This window comes from Astatotilapia calliptera, chromosome 7, assembly GCF_964374335.1.
Source record: "Astatotilapia calliptera chromosome 7, fAstCal68.1, whole genome shotgun sequence".
Lineage (NCBI taxonomy): Eukaryota > Metazoa > Chordata > Actinopteri > Cichliformes > Cichlidae > Astatotilapia > Astatotilapia calliptera.
Genome location: NC_137428.1, coordinates 29,192,880 through 29,210,302, shown reverse-complemented (window position 1 = coordinate 29,210,302; position 17,423 = coordinate 29,192,880). Strand labels below are relative to the sequence as shown.

Below are 17,423 nucleotides of genomic sequence, written 5' to 3'. Positions count from 1 at the left end.
CTCTTCTTGGCACTCTTCATCTTGCACCCACCCTTCTCTTCCTTCAAGTGCCATAGCAACAAACCAGTCCACAGCATCTCCTGCTTTTTTGGGCCTCCCTTTCAGATTATTAGACTGTAGCGAGTCAGCCCATTGGTTACCCGTTCGTTTGGGGAGAAAGCTGCTCTTGTCATATGCATCACATCAGCTTCAACTTCACAGTAAACAACTCTTAAGACATGTTTAACAACTCTGTTTTCTGACCGAGGTCTTTTAAACTAACCATATGTATTATGGTGAAATGGCTCTTGCATTTGGATAAATACATTTTTTCATGGTTAAATTTGCATTCATCATTGTCCAGGGCCCTAGCAAGTCTTTCAATTAATTTGCTGAAAACTACCAAAACTATCTTTGTTCATATATAAAGAAAAATAACTCCTCAATTCTATTCAGCCCACTTTTGTATCGGACCTCCCATTATGACCCAGAGGCTAGTTTGTAATGGTGATGCAGAGGCCTCCTGACACTCAAACCCATGCCTCTTTTTTTGTTTTTTTGTTTTTTGGGGGGGGGGACGTTGACAAAAACTTGCCTCTCTCATCCAGAGATGTGTATCTATTTCTATGTAATTCACATCAGTTCAGCTCCAGTAGATGGGTTTTACAGAAGTATTCTAGGATCCTAAGAAGCTGATGCAAGTGAAACACAAATTGGCAGCTGAAGCTGATTTTTACCGTGACATCATTTAAGAATGTCTCAAAGCTTCGTGTGCACGGAAAGTACATGAAGAAAGAAAAAGCTGGCAAGTGTGAAAAAACATCCCGGGTGGAAATAAAAACAGTGTAACAAGACATTTAACACGCACCAGATCCTTAAAGGCTGCATTTTTTAGATACGGATCAAATCCAAACTTCTTATGTAATCGATTTCACAAGTTTGAGTTGAGATCAGGGACGGACTCTTTGAATGAAACTCCAGTTGTTGGGAGTAAAGGATGAAATAGTTGCCCTTTTGTTTTTGACAGCCTCTTTTGCAGAGAAAACCTGGTATTAGTTGATAAGACCTTAATGCTATTTTGGCTTGTGTGGGGCTATTTGAAAAGCACTCTGTATCAAACTAAGTTCTGCCTGCCCTGATTAGTTCTGGCGTACAACTGCCTACAGAGAGTTCCTTCGTGAAAAATTAAGATGTTGACAGCTGATCAGTTTTAAGCAGCACAGAACAACAGTCCCATTGTATTACATGTACCAATACAGGGGGTAATTTCCCCCCCCCCCCCCCATCTAGCTCTACTCATCCCCCATCTCTTACATCCTGTCCAGTGTTGTTTCTCAATAAATAGACCTCCTGCGATCTCCTAACATCCCTGTACTGTACCAGAGATAAAACAAAGACTTTCTGTAGCAGAGGTTAGAAGCTGCTTTGTACTCTGGTCTCGTGAAAGAGCCGAAGAGCATTGTTATTTATTGATAACCGCACTTTCCCCCACCCCACCCCTCTAGTCACTGACCCCCCATGAGCGGTGCTGTTTACCGGAATTAGAAATGATCCAAAACCACTCTGCAGTGGTCCTCTAGTTGGGGGGATAGCTCTGTTTATTATCAGCCACATATGTCTCTTTAGTAGTAAGTGGACAGAAAAAAAAACTTTGCTCGCTGTGAAACCTGTGCATTTAAAGTCCCCTCAGTGGAGACGATGTAAATAAATTATTACCACCTTGTGTTTTCACACTTGGCAGACTCAAGCTCTGTCTCTAGCTCTTGCTCCTCTTGGCAAACCTCTGGTACAGCTTGCTTTTTGTTACACAGGAACAACACCCCCACACTCAAAGTTCAAAATTAAATACAATTCAAAATGGTTAATCTGCTGAAGGTCTCTTCTGTTCCTCATAATTATGACCAGACAAATTCCACTTCGACCACTTGCACTATCCTTGTCTATGGTTACAGCACAGGAAACCTAAATCATTTGGCTGGAAAGCTTTAGCTTGTTAGTATTCTTCCTCTTTAACACTTTCAGTTTTTTTACTTTGCAACTGTTATCTTGTGTTTATACGATGTTTTGTTGAGTTTGCCTGTGTTTTTTCTTTGACACTCTTAAATTATATGTCTGTGTTAGAAGACCTTTAAATTTATATTGTCTTTTGGGATAGATATTCATTGTGCGCATTTACTTTGCTCCTGCAGGTTAGTAGGATACTGTACAGCTTTGCCACAGCCTTTCGGCGGTCAGCTAAGAGGGCAGTTCTGTCGTCTCAGCAGGCTCCCCCTCTCACCCCTGACAGTGACTTGTTTACATTTACTGTCAGCCTGGAGATTAGGGAGGACGATGGCAAGGGTACTTTCAGGTGGGAGTCACATTCACTCATCATGCATTCTAATTTTTAATCCATCATTGAATTCAAAAGTGCAATTTTAGCTGTCTATTGGAGTGTAAAATGTTTTAGTCAACATATTACACATATAAATACGGGAGCATACATCCTTAATTTTAAGAATCAACTTTTTTTTGTTGTTGTTGTTTTTTACTACTAAAGTCCCAAACCTTTCTGGGATGGGTGCTGCCAGTGAGGGGAAGCATCCCCTAATTGGTTTGGGTAAAAATGATGAAAGGAACTTTGCACTGATTTATTTAAAAAAAAGAAAAAAGTATTCTTTGGTCTCTGATGTTAACCAATCAAACACACTTTTTACCACAAGATATAACAACAAAGTTCCTGTGTTTTTTTTGTTTTTCATCAATCCTTCTTCACAGGTTGTTTTTATTTTATTTTCCCATAGTCCCGACTTACTTCTATGTGATGACAAGCAGCCCAAAGGGTCAGGTTATTTGGAAAACAAAATAAAACAAGCAAAAATATGCCCATGGATATTTTTAGCCGACTCGTATTTCCTCCTTATTAGCATTGGGTTATTTTTAGTGTTCCAACTTCCAAGCAAGCGGCTTCTACATGCAGGAACTCATGGCCTGCTTTTGTTTTTTCTTTGATAAAATTAAATTAGCAAGCCTCTGAAGACACTTTAAATGTTGACATATATTCTGTAACAATAACATTTCACATTTTGAAATAGTTTTTCCTTCTCTACAGTGTAAATAATCCCATCAATCTGAAGTCATACAGCAGATTTACAATATAAATTGATGATAGTGGGGCTTCTGTTTTGGTTTTTTTTAGTGGGGGGGGGGGTTGGTCGGGATGAAAAGTGAGAAATTCCAGCATGTGGACACTCTAATTAGACTGTAAAAATATTTCTTCTCTTTCCAGCGCTGTGGCAAAAGACAAGGACAAGCAAAGCTTCAAGCTGCGTGCAGGACTGGACAAGAAAATTGTCATCTATGTTCAGCAAACCTCAAATAAAGAACTGGCTATTGAGAGGTAAGATAAAGAGTTAAAACACTTATACTCTCATGCACACACATCTTCAGAATATAGGTCAGCATTTTACTAAGCAGTGCCCTGGAGTCCTCATGATTAAGTGTTTTTGTGAATTTTAGTTTCATGCAGTGATCAAATATGTCTAAATTTCTCATAAATGATGGTCGTGCTCAGAGGCATTGAAGGTCTTTTTGTTCAGAGTTCTTTTTAAGTTGTTTCTAATTAACTGAGAGAAGTGGAGTGGTTTCAGATGAGTTATTTTAAAAAAAGAAAGAAGAAAGAAAAGAGGAGAAAAAACCACACGAGGTGGCTCTTAACTTGATAAAAGAATGTGGAAACAATCTAAGTTCATGTAAACGGCCATAAATGTCCATAAAGTTGACCAGACATTCTTAAGAAGTAAGTCACTCTGTAATAAACACCTTCACATCCGTATGTCAGTCCATGTCAAGAACCGTTGTTAGGTGGTGATCGAGGTTAGTCTCATTTTCCACACTTTAATAAATCAGTGGAAATTTAAACATTTCTTTACCTTTTTTGCAGACTTTCATCCTCGCCATGATTTGTTCTTGATTTGTGAACCTAGAGAAGGTGACGATTTTAGTGGAGTGTTTAACGTTCTCCGTGCTCTGGTCTGTGTTAGAGGATCATTTCAGGAAGCTATTATTGGTAACATGTGTGACCTTTTTTTTTTTTTTAACGATTTTTTTATTTTATTTTTTTTTGAGAGATTCATAGTCGTATGCCTCGCGTTTCTTTCCCCCTTATGTAATCATATTCCTAGCACATTTTTCTTTCTCTATATGTGCTTTCCTTAGGTGTTTTGGACTCCTGCTCAGCCCTGGGAAAAATGTGAAGAACAGTGACATGCACTTGCTAGACCTGGTGGGCCCCTTTTTTCACTTTTCTATGTGTATCTATGCGTTTGTTGTTCTGTGTTTGCTAACTTCTTGAGACTTGTACCTCCTCAGGAGTCAATGGGAAAGAGCTCAGACGGGAAGTCTTACATCATCACAGGAAGTTGGAACCCCAACACGCCTCAGTTCCAGGCTGTGAATGAGGAAACGCCTAAAGGTAGGAGCCAAGAATCAATTTAAGATTTGTATAAGACATAAATAGTTTTCATTAGTGATTATTTCCTTAGTTTATTGGATTGCTGGCTGGTTATTCACTCATATTTCACGGCAGTATGTGACAGAAGTATTTGAGTGTGGTGGTTATTAACAGAACTTTGCCCAAGCCAAGCTGTAGAGAAATAAAGGATATAATAAATGGACATTGTAAAAAGGAATGATAACGATAACAGTTGTTTTTAATATATTAATTACTTGTAGATGGAAAATTCGGTCAGTAAGTACAGATAATATTGTAACTTCTGTCTTTTTTTCCCCCCTTCAGATAAATTCATGTACATGACAACAGCAGTGGACCTGGTGATTACAGAGGTGGAAGAGCCCGTTCGTTTTCTTCTGGAGACGAGGGTCAGAGTGTGCTCCCCAAACGACAGGCTGTTCTGGCCCTTCAGCAAGCGCAGCTACACCGAGACTTTCTACCTTAAACTGCGACAGGTTTGTCAAATCATGAAGCAATCTGCATTTAAATTAATTCAGCCGATGGTCTCTGTGACCAGATATTAGCTGTGACCTGCAGTGGTAGAATGCAATATTTTGTGCCTTTTACTAAGTGGTATATGAACAAAGAAAAGAAGTAACAAATGTTTTATCAGCTATTCAGGGGATGATATCCTCACATTTTTACTCCATGTTGAAAACTCACACATACGCCCTTGAAAACTTTTTGTGAAAGTTTTAATTTGTTAATGATAGTTGTTAGAGTCAGACGTTTGGATTTAAGGGAAAGGTAAACCTTAGGACTTTTTCCTGTGGTCAAACACATCTTCTCTTTTCAGATGGAGCGTAAAGAGCGTAAGAGCCCTGCCTCTGACACACTGTATGAGGTGGTGAGTTTGGAAAGTGAAACCGAGAGAGAAAAAAGGAAGACCACAGCCAGTCCCAGTATCCTGCCAACTGGGCCTGGCGGGATGGTCCCTTCCCCACCCGAGGACGATGAAGAGGAAGGTACTTGTAATGCTGCCGTACTTTTTCAGCTACTTTTTTGTTATTCACTTTTGTAGTCTAAAAGTAAGTACATTTTATTTATACAGCACATTGAAAATGCTTTACAATTCAAAAATAGCTAAAAGAGGGGTTCCTCAAATTTACATAAAACAACACAGCAACAACCCGTGTTTCAACCAAATGTCCAGAGATTAGGGATGGGTATCGTCTAGGTTTTATCCGATACCGGTGCCAAACCGGTACTTTTGAAACGGTGCCGGTGCTTAAACGGTGCTCAAACCGGTGCTTAAAGAATGGAGAACACAAACTTTGTCCAAAACCTCTCATGTTCAGCTGTTTTCCACTTTTTCTTTGGTCATTTTAGCCTTTTTGGCCAGGGTGAAGGGAGTATCTGCCATCAAACAAGAAGACAGCCGCATGTAACTACGAGGTGTTTGCTAGTTCACCTTACATGCATTAATGTAATAACGTGGTTAGCCTACTCAACATAAATTACACACGAACAACATCAAACTACTCACGCAGAGAAGAACAGCTGCTGCTGCATCATCATCCGTCATCATTTCTGCTACACTGGCAGGGCTAGGGGCCAGCACTCTCCTCTTCGTGTTTTTGGGGGATGTTGCTAACTCCGGGTCCGATAACAGGCACCACACCCGCAGTAGATGTGCACAGCGTGAGGTCTTGCAGAAAGCTATCAAATACGGTGCATTTCTCTGCTTTAAAAAAACCCCCGCTTTTGACCGCTTCGCCTTGGGCATTTTTAATCTGTAGCTCTGCTCTAAAAGAACGTACGTACCTGGGCCCGCCTACTATCCTTGGGAAGGTAAAATGATTGGCTAGAATCCAAAGTGTAAGACATCTCAGGAAAATAAAGCACCGACATGTGCGCTACTTTTCGGTCTGGTTACTACCGTTTATGTCAGAACCGGTGCCATACTGGTACCCATCCCTGCCAGAGGTTAGCAGTTTCCAAAAGTTTGACAAGAATTTTGTGTCTTCAGCTTAAATTTAAAGACAGCCATAGTTGATTCTTGTCTAAGGTCCTTGGGAGATCATTCCTATTACTAGTCCTATTGTACCAAAACAGCAAAGGCGTGGCCCCTTGAAATAGTGATTGCGAAGGAGACATAATTGTAACATTTACCCTTTTAAACAAAGTGCTTTTTGTTTAGAAGCTATACACGTTTTGGTGCAATCTTGAAAAAGCTCATTAACACAACTTAGCACTGGTTCATTTGTTACATTTTTCAATTTATCCTTTTTTTGATCTTGATACCAGCTACATGTTGCAAAAATATTGTAAAAGTAACATCTTAGTTAAAATACTGCTGCTGCTTTCTTTGGGCCTTGTTTACTGCAATATGCAGTTTTGCAAAGTGAAAAATTGTCTATCATGTCAAAATTTGAAATACTTCTTAGCAGTCGTGGACACATTTTCCTCCAAACTAAAGAGGAGAGGGATCTTTTGCCTTGTTATTAGCACACAGTACTAAGGGTAGCCTCTGTTATGGTACCATTAATGTTGAACTAAACGTACAGGTTTGGAGTAACATGTGCTCCCATCTGGTGATAAACTGATCTGCATGCAGTCCAGATCTGTCACACATAGAAACCTTTTTTGACATCATTACTCAAAGAAAAGTTGAAAAAGGAGGCTCTGAAGTGTTGAGCCACTGAAGTCATACACTTAGTAAGAATGGGGAACATTATGCATTGTTCATCAAACTGCCTTTTAAAAGAAGAGATGATGCAACGAGTGGTAAAATGCATGCATCCCCATTTATTTATTTTTTTATTTTTTTATGAACAGTCTTACTGAGATTAAGTTTAAAATGAGCACATCCCATTTCTCAGTTGCTGCATATTAACATCAAAGTAGGGTTTAAACAAATATCAAATTTTTGCTGTTTGTTTTTTTATGATTTCATTTGTACATGCAGGAGTAAAGATTAACTGTTGACAGAGTTAAATGTTTAAAAAGGTATGGTCATGGATTGTTGCTTTGAAAAAAATTGATTGCCCCCCGCCCCTCTTCACAGATAATGACGAGCCCTTACTTAGCGGTTCCGGTGATGTTTCAAAGGAGTGTGCAGAGAAGATCCTGGAGACGTGGGGAGATTTGTTATCCAAGTGGTAAGGTGTTTTCCTCTTCGTGCTCCACTTCCGTCGCCATTGAAGTCATTGTACACAGATGCAGTGTAATCCATGTGAAGGAAAGAACAGCGGGTAGCAGTTGTTGATAAGCAGCTTATTAAGATGATTTCCTTCTTCCAGTGTGGAATTAGTTTTTAATCAAAAGCTTGTGATGAGCAGAATAGAAACTGCACGAGCTTTAATTAGCTGTAAATTAACACGCAAACAAGCTCTAATCTTCAGCTGTCTTTGTCCCTGTCTGTTGTTGTTTGTTTTTCAGTGCAACGCTGAAATATACTTTAAATTGTTACAGTATATACATAGTATGATGATGTTATCCTATTGTACTAGATTTGGCTTTTAAAACACCTTCAGAGAAGGACCCAATGATGATATGATCATTAAAGCGATTAATTCTTTCTTTTTTTTAAAAATGTTTATCTCTCTTTGCTAATAATAACAATGGCTAAATAAAGAAAGGAATCATAAGACTAGCAAGTCATAACACTAGGCTTTCTTTGTGTGCTTCTGTGATTTTTTTGTGTGTATGTATTGTGGCATTGTTGAATGGGGCACAGAGAAGCAAATCACAGAAAGCCCTTTACAATCTTATGCCCTGAGGACCAGGCCTGGCATTACTTACATCACATGCACTCTCACATGCATGCACACACATGTACGCAGTTTCCCATCTTGGTCTCGGTAGAAATGCCACGTATTGCATAACCTGACGCCCGGGACAGATAAACAAAACAAACCCAGAAAAATAGAGGGGGCATGAATTAAGAAAAGGGGGGGGGGGGGGGGGGGGGTGAGAGAATCATCAGGGATTCAGGGATTTTTCTGTCTGCTTCAGTCAGGCGATAGTTAGTGCCAAGGTACCTCCAGTTTGCCTTCTCCTTCTTTTGCGTGTGCATGTGCGCGCGTGTCTACCTCTCCTCTGTATCTCTTAACACTAATGGGCTTGCAGATCCCTGAGTTCATTTAAATCTGCGTGCAGGGTATAACACTCTCAGCAGGCTTAAGATTTAAAAGTGAAAGGAAAGAAGGAAAGAAAACATTGAAATTAGTTTTTATGTGTTTTTCTTGCTTTTTCCTGTTGGGCTATTGCTTTTTATTAGCTGTTGTTTTGTTGCTGCTGAAAGTAAGATGGGGATAAAATAAAACACATTAAAAAATAATTTAATAGATAAATAAGTTGTCATGCGTTTGCTGTACAAAAGGTGCTCATATGTTGCATTCTGAAAGAGTGATTGTTGAGTTCTTGGTCGAGTGTATTGATTGATTAGGCGAGGTGTGATTGCATATAAATCATTTTTCTTGTGGTATCAAGCCCCACTTGTCATCTTGGTCTTGGCTCTGCCAGTCATCAATAGGGATGATAATGGCTCATTAAAAACATTATAATTAAATAAACATCATTTTATTTTAGTATATATTTGGTAAACTGATCTTTTCTTTCCCCATTGTAGGCACATGAACTTATCAGTGCGTCCCAGACAGCTGCCAGCTTTGGTGCGGAGCGGCATTCCTGAGGCACTCCGTGGGGAGGTTTGGCAGCTCCTGGCAGGCTGTCATAACAATGACCACCTGGTAGAAGAGTACCGCACACTCATTACAAAGGTAATGCCTCGCAAACATATTACTGATGAGTAGAAAACACTTTCAATTCAGGTTGTTCAGTGATTAGAAAAGCAGTCCTTAAACACAGTCACTCAGTCTGAAGCACCTGTATTATTTTGGCTCATCAGTGAGATATCCCCTCTGAGGATTTCTTATACAGTTACTGAGATAGACTGTTAACTTTTAACAGTTTTGTCCTTTCATTGGTGTCACTTTAGATTTCATAGTGCAATACAAGAGATTATATCTTCAGATCGGAAACATTTAGTTCATAGATGTTATGTGTTTTTTTTGGTTTTGGTTTGTACTTCCAGACAATATGTGTTACTGTTTTCTTCTTTTTTGCTTCAGTCCTGGTTAAATTTTAGCAACTCAAAGTACACCCCAGAGGCCAGCAGTGGCCTTGTGTCATAAGTTTTTCTCTCATGTGCTTCAAACTTGTGATAATAACTACTGTTGCCATGTAGATCGCACAAGATGATAACACTCTGTGTTATGTGTGTGTACACACCTATCTTTTTTCAGAACAAATTAGTGGTTTGTTAATGGCCCCATTAGATGCCTTCAGTAACAGAGAAGCATAGTGTCTAGAGCCTGTAACTACATATCAGTCATTTTGAAAAGGGAATAATCCTTTAAGATATTAGCTGTGTTGTTTTCAAAAATGACTGAAAAGATCAAAAACATTAAGACGAGGAAAACATGATTACGTTTTGTGCCTATATAGAGCCAGAAATGTATTATATTAAACGACATAGACTGTTTGATTTGCGAGCTTTTTATTTGAGTTTTTAGGACTTCTGCTAGTGTGTAGATCTGGACATCTGCTCTGATATATATATTCAGCTTGCATTTAAGTTTCAGGTTGTCAGAGCACCATGATGTGTTTGTGGTAGTCCATCTGTGTGAGCTTGTGTGGAAGCTTCAGGGGTGACTTGTGTCTTGTCTAGCGTCACACGCGCACAATCATTCTGATCAAACTTGAGTTTTGGGGTTAATGCACACTACAGGAACCGGGAAGTGAACCACAGACCTTCCGACAACCTGCTCTACCCCCTGAGCCCCACAAAAAGAAATCATGGTAAAATGATCAGGTACAAGTACTAGTCTGAAAACTAGTGGAAAAAATAGCCATTGTCCAAACAAAACTTTGAAAGTCCTTAAAAAAGCCTTGAGAACTTGTGCTCAACACCACCTTCAAAGAAAATTAGAAGAAAGTCTGGCTCCTTGAAAGCAAAATATAAAGAAATGAGGGGTTCAGCAAGAAATAACAAAAGGTTTGTACCAAAAAATTGCAACTGAACTTGGAAGTCAGTATTTCAGAGTTTCCAGATGGAATTCTTAACTGGAAAGCCCCCTCAAGTTTGACTTCCAACTTGAAAAGTCAGAGCAGTCCCACCAGTCCTGACTTAGCAATGCTTAACAATCCAATATGGCGGCTGCTCATGTAAACGATAGTAAAACTGTAAAACTTGTAGTCTGTGCTGCCTTTGTTGTCTATCCGTCACTGGCTAAATAAACCACACACAGAGCATTGAGCAGGCTCTGTCTGTCAGCATGCTGCAGTGGTGCAAAAAAATAAGCACTGTGCTCTATTGCTAGTCATGCATGAATGTCTCTAACTTGATAAGGAGCAAAAGAAATCCAATTTTCGCCTTGCTTTTATCGACTTTACGGCTGGAATATGCTCAACTTGGGAGTGATATCACTCCCACCTCTGACTTCTGAGATAAACGAACACAGGAATACTGGAAAGCAGATGCACCCCAGGAGAAGGGGGTGGGGGGTACTCCTAGAACCTATTAGCTGGGTGGGGGTGGCATTTTTAAGTGGCCTTATTTGTACATGACTACCCTTCTTGTGCGCTGAGAGCAGTGTATTAGCTTATGTAATTTTATTTATTATTTTTTGACCACAACTCTGTCTGCTGTTCTTATATAAAGGCAAGGACCTGCAGGGCAGCAAACTTGGTCTCAGGTGGTGACAAGATGTTAACCTTGCCCTTCCCTGCCTTCCTCTTTTCCCCTCTGACCTTCTTTTTTGTCACCCACCTTTTCCCTTTCTATTATCTCTAGTGTTGCCTGTAAGCATTTTCTGTGTTCCTGCACTTGCTAGGTAAATAGTTGGAAAAGAGTGCCTGCTCAAAAAGAGCTCTTGCAAAATAATGCATTAGCCATGCTGTAGTTCCGTTAAAATGAATGGCATGAGTGGAATCTGAGCAACGGATCCTTGTGCCAACATATTGATAGCTTTTGGACTGGATGTTGGGTGGGAATTCATTACACAAGCAGGACAGCATTCCAGGATTGTACTGGAGCCCACTGAAAGGGAGGGAAACACATGCAGAGGATTTATATTTTATTTAGACTTGTTAAAACTCAGTGAATTAGACAAGAACAGTTTAAGAATGGAAAGATTATAGATAGCTTAAAAAAGAAAATACATTGTTATTAATATAACATAAAAAATATGCAGGTTTTGAAATGTGCTGCATAATGGGACTCTAAATATAGTATGTAAAAATTAGGAAGGACTTATTGTTCCCATTGTGTTAATTTTCTTATTCTCTTATGTACTGCTGAGGCTCATTTATTCTTTGCCTTTTTTTGGCACATGATTTGACATTTACACATACTATGTGCCAGCTCTTAATTTTCTCAGTGTGTTCACTTTCCAGCCTATGTTTATGTGTATCTCTTTGTGCTTTGTTGCGTGTCCTTGCTGGTTCCATCTTTTGTTCTCTAACCCTATCTGTACTTGGTGTTCATCCACGTTAACTGAAAGCGGGGTATTGACGGAAGGAGAAATTATAGTTAGAAATTTACCCTGTTACTTTCACAATGAGGTCCAATGAATTTCCTCCATATGAGGGTTGGTTAGCACTCCACAAGGGCCCAATAAACTCATCATATTTTGCATTAGTTCCATAAATTATAGTGAGTAGAATCCAATCACTGATGGAGTTAACTACGTTTGGAAAACAAATAATTGGGTTTAGCAGCACTCAGGTTCACTGGCAGATGATTTTAATCAGGAGGATGTTACGAAAGGCAACGTGACGTATACTGGCAGACAACGAGTTGTTGTTACAGCGCGTCACAGAAACAGTGTCACCGTATTATAGCGTGACGTGTTTTTATTGTATTTTTCATTTCATATAGTAAGTAAAAGACCTTATGGTAAATAATCTATTTCAGTTTAAATAGTGAAATAGTGGTTTTAGCATTTTTTTCATAGACTATTTATCTTGATAAATCACAACAAGGGATAACATAAGTTATAAGTATTTGTTTATTTTAGATCGCAAGAAACTATTTAATATTGCAACAATAAATTGGAATGCAGCACAAGCAGATACGTTGACTAAATGGGTTATAAGTAGCAGTTTATTATGTTGTTGTGAATGGAATTTGGAGGAAAGGTCGTAAAGAGAAATAGGCATAACTTTGCTTGCGTTAGCATTTTTAGCCGTGTACATGTGCCAACAAAGTGGCTGCCCAGCATATATGACTAGTGCATGCATGGTTCATAATGGTGTTACTGGATTGTATTTAAGCATGTTTCAGTCTCATTTGCCTAGGCTAGGTGGGCAAAATAGTTGAAAGTTTGCTCCAAGCAAAAGGGCACACTTTGTGTGACACAATTATGTGTGCAGTGTAGACTCAAAGTGATCCTCAGACCTGCCGCACCAGCCTCCTGTGGGGAGCCAAGCAATCACTTCTAACTACCTGTCTGCCTGAATGTGTCTGCTTGACCCACATAATGACCTGTCTCCCTGCCTCTTTGTCTTTGTGTCTTTATAATTATTTGTATTTGTTTACACCTGACTCTGACACTCTCTGGCTTCTACCTGCGCCCATTTGTGTTCATGCCAAGTCGTGCATCTCATTGCTTTTCTTTGTCTGGGTGCTCGTTTGTGATTCATCACATTGTCATCATGCCTTTTTCTCTTTCCTCTCCTGCTGTCTTGTCATCCTAGCATGTCTTTCTCCTTTTTTCTGTGTGACTGTATACACATCCGTGCCATAGGTTTATGCTGTTCAGACTTCTTGAAGGCAGAAACTGAAATACTTACATAGCCAATCCCAGAAGGTTAAGAAAGTCAGATTAAAGCATTTCAGTGCTGTTCTGGTTTTTGTTGAATCTATTTTTGTTTTTGCACTAATGTGTAGATATTCTTCTCTTGCCTTGTGCTTTTATCAGTTAGCTCTTTTCCCTTTGGACACCTTTTGGTTAGATAGTTAGATAATCTCTGTAAACAGATTTTGCATATGAATATGTATCACAGCTCACAATGTTTGGTACCAGAAACTTTTTGTCTCTAGTCAGTTTGTATTCCTAGTGCTGTTGGCCAGTCATGTTTGAGCAGGCTTTGGCTGCGTGTAGGTGAAGATTCTGTGCAGCGATTACAAAAAGCTGGGCTTGCTAAAGATTGTCTTATTGCATTGGAGTCACACTGGGTTAAATATGTACACTTGGGTTTTAAGGGGTATTTATTATTTTCTTCTTTTTTTTGGGTTGTATGGAAGCCCCAAACGCAATTTCATTGTTCTTGACAATGACAATAAATAAATAAATACCAAATACCAAATCTGCTGAAATGAAATCTTGAAACCCTTAGCTTGTCGATTTAGATTTTATTTGTTTTTTCTGTTTAATGTATCTGGATTCCTGAACAATGACTAGTGGACAAAAATGAAAATCTTGGCCTTGAAATCTACTGGCTACACAAGTGCTTACCAGCAAAGACTATGGCAGTGGTGGTCTTTCTTTTAAAGAAATAAGCTGCCCTAAGCACTAGCATGATTACCTGTTAATTTCACAATTAACTCGAGCTTCCTACAGCAATACTGGGTTTTGTCTGGTATGGAATGGCTCATGGCAAGATGAGCAAGAAGAAAGAAAAAAACAAAACAAAACGATGAAGTAGTTAAACCTAACAAACTTGGGTGCTAACCAGAGATCAACAATGGATCATATATCGATTGTGGGAGAGAGTATGAGCATGCAGCGTTTAAAGCGTGGAAGTACTGACCTTACTTTAAGTTTGATTCCATAAAAAGTGACAAAAACATTAGTGTCCGTTGTGCGTGGGAAGAAAACTTATTTTTACACCGAACCCCCCCCCCAAACAAGCGCCGAGTGCGCTACGACGTAATGGGAAATTCACACAGAAACTAGCGGATTCTTTAACTGACCGCAGCACACCTGCACCAGGGTAAACCTCCACCTACCCCACTCCTACTTTACAGGTGAAAATAGAGCAAAAGGACTGCTGAGTCTTTGATTTTATTTATTTTCTGCTGTGTTTTACTTGCATCTACTTGAAAGGCTGAGTGTAAAAACAAAAAATATTTTATTTCATGTGCTGGAATGTGCAGAAAATAGGTTTAAATGTTAAACTAATTTCTTCCAGTCAGAGAATGTTGCATATAATTAAATTTTTGCTTGATGCATAAAGTTAAAAGATTAAAACTAATAAAACAAGTTTTAAAAAGAGACTTTTCCATTTGATTACATTTTGTATGATGGATTATGCAGAAAAAGTAGAATTGGGCTGAGAATCGCTTTATCACCTCTTCAGGTTGTAAATCGTGTTTTTAAAAAGTAACTAAGTAATTAAATACTTTTGAAAATAAGTAATCAGTAAAGTAACGGGATTACTTTTTTTGGGAAGTAATCAGTAATTAGTTACTGATTACTTTTTTCAAGTAACTTGACCAACACTGGTGCTAACAGTGTAGCTCAGTGAGTTAACAACTACATCAAAAATGTAGAATAGAGCCCAGGGGTCGATAAAAGTGGAGAAATTGGTATCATACTCAAAGCAGTTAATGGTAAGTCTGAGTTTCTTTGTAACCTGGAGAGGCAGGGCAGCAGAGATGAGAAGGATGATAAGGGACTGCTCTGAATGGGTGTCACAAGGAAAGCTTTACAGCAAAAACGTCTGGACTGGGAGCCAAGTGAATGACCTGAGGCTGGAAAACTTGGTTTTTTTGGTTTTGGGTTTTTGGGTTTGTTTGTTTTTTTGGATGCTGGAGGTGCTTAATGTTGACAGCCAAATTGATCTGGACAGACTGCACTGTTTTTTTTTAGATTTAATGCGAACCCCGTTGGTTTTAAAAATCTACCATTGAGAATAGTGAAATGCACTTACTGGACCCCCACAAACACCTGCTGAAATGATGAGGACAAAGAACAGGGTAAAGATGGATTTTATATTGAGTTTGGATTGCTGATTGTTGTGTGGTCTCTATTTGTTTCAGTTGTTTTTTTCCTTCATCATGATTTATAAGTGGGAAAATTCCTATATGAAGGAAAACCCTGCAATACAAACAAATACAAATGATTACGAGATCATCTAAGCAAAGTATACTATCAGTAATGTGTTCTTTATCGTTTTTATCATTGTTGATTGTTGTTGTTGTCCATTTTTTCCTTCCCTGGCCTTAGGTATCAGACTGTACTGCAGTTTTTTGGTGTTTTATTGTTGTCAGGTGTGTGTCAGCTGCTGAACACCTGACCTTGAGCGGATGCTAAGCAGGGAAGCATCATATGGACGGCTAACAGGGCTAACATGTGCAGAGCTTGCAGACCACGGGACAGCACACTGTACTCATATTTTAGCTCTTAGCTTCTTGCTGCTTTGCGTATCTTTCTCCTCCAGCTCGTCCTCCTCTCTCTTTATTAAGCTTTGTTTTTCTTTTGACTTCCATGCTCATTTTTCCTCCCCTTCCACTCCTCCTTCCAGCCCCTTAGTCCTACTGTCGTCTATTTTTAGCTCCTCGTGTGTTGAGCAGAAGAGGTGCGTGAAAGCATGGGAGTGTGTCTGGATTGCGGGGGAGAAAGGTGCAGGCTGGTGTGCGTGTGTGTGACTGTGTGGGTATGTTTGGGTCTCCATCACGCTACACCAAATTGCCCACCACGAGGCACACTCTGCAGTCTTCAGACAGTCATTAGGAGTAGGATGTTGACAGTGCTGGGCTAGATATGACAGTAATTACTACCTAATGAAGCTGCTAAATTTAGTGCTCTATATTGAGTAATTCAATTTAATCCTCACATTATGTGGTTTAAAATAACTCGCTGCTCATGTATACAGAATCAGGACACAAACAAGTTCACTGACAAAGTTTTACTAAAAGTGCAAACATTCAGAAATATGGAGGGTATTAAACCAACCTGAGAATGTCATGAGAAATTAAGTTGGTGCCATGTAGCAGTGTAGATGTTTAGTACTTCCTTCGCTTCCTCCCTGCCTTAATAGCCACAGATAATGATTGACTCTTGAAATTAAACAATCATAGTATAGCCAATCATCCTTATGCAGATCACAAACATGATGATCTTACCTCTGTTCATAAACTGATAAGTTGCATTGATGACATAAACTGTTGGATGTCTTGAAACTTTTTAGAGCAGAATAGAGTCTCTGAAACCTTGACAGTATTTTAGACAGTGATCTCAATTTAGATCTCATTATTTTTGATTATTTTATTGTTGTATTATTTGTATTTGAAGGATTATCCAAATTATCAGTAGGACAATTCACTCAGAATGCATCAGCCCAGTGTCCTTACAGTTACATGGAAATTTGAACATATTACTCCTGTACTGAAGTCACTGCACAGATTCCCAGTTTGTTACAGAATTACCCTTAAAATCTTTGACTTGCTCAGTGTCTGTAACCCAGTCAGATCTCTCAGGTCATCAGGTGCAGAACTTGTAACTGTCCCCAGAATTAGATCTAAGTGTGCTGATGGTGCTTTAAGTTCCCGTGGACCTGTTCATTGGAACAAGCTGCCTGCTGACCTGTTATCATTATAAACCTACACGGATGTTTTAATCTTCTGCGTTCAGTGCATTGAATTGAAGTATAATGAAATGTGCTCTATAAAAAATGCCATTGCCATTATATACGTCACATAAATACTTAAAGGAACATGTTGTTTTGCTAACATAGCAATATTGTAAAGGTGTTATTTTTATAGAAATTGTATGACATTTTAACATTACACTGTCATTGTTCAGTTATTTAGTGCAAATGAACATCATTGTTAAACAAAACGGTAAAATTAGAATTTCAATGTACTGATAAGCCCCCTTTTTCTTGTTTTTGAGACAGTAAAACTTGGACATCAAATCTGAAACAACCTTCTTACGTAGGATTCCCTTTTTAATCAGAATGATTGTAGTCAGAAATAAAAGTAATAATATAATGTTAAGCT

General features: G+C 39.0%; 1 protein-coding gene across 2 annotated transcripts in view; it reads left to right on the top strand.

The window, feature by feature from the left end:
* Positions 1-17,423, top strand: part of rabgap1 (RAB GTPase activating protein 1) — an 81,453-nt gene that overhangs the window by 26,057 nt on the left and 37,973 nt on the right. For both annotated transcript variants that reach the window (XM_026174139.2, XM_026174138.2), the window contains 8 exons: positions 2,169-2,329; positions 3,248-3,358; positions 4,177-4,243; positions 4,330-4,432; positions 4,757-4,926; positions 5,268-5,436; positions 7,479-7,572; positions 9,045-9,195. In XM_026174139.2, coding sequence (XP_026029924.2) covers positions 2,169-2,329; positions 3,248-3,358; positions 4,177-4,243; positions 4,330-4,432; positions 4,757-4,926; positions 5,268-5,436; positions 7,479-7,572; positions 9,045-9,195 — 1,026 coding nt within the window. The remainder of the gene's footprint in view (positions 1-2,168; positions 2,330-3,247; positions 3,359-4,176; positions 4,244-4,329; positions 4,433-4,756; positions 4,927-5,267; positions 5,437-7,478; positions 7,573-9,044; positions 9,196-17,423) is intronic.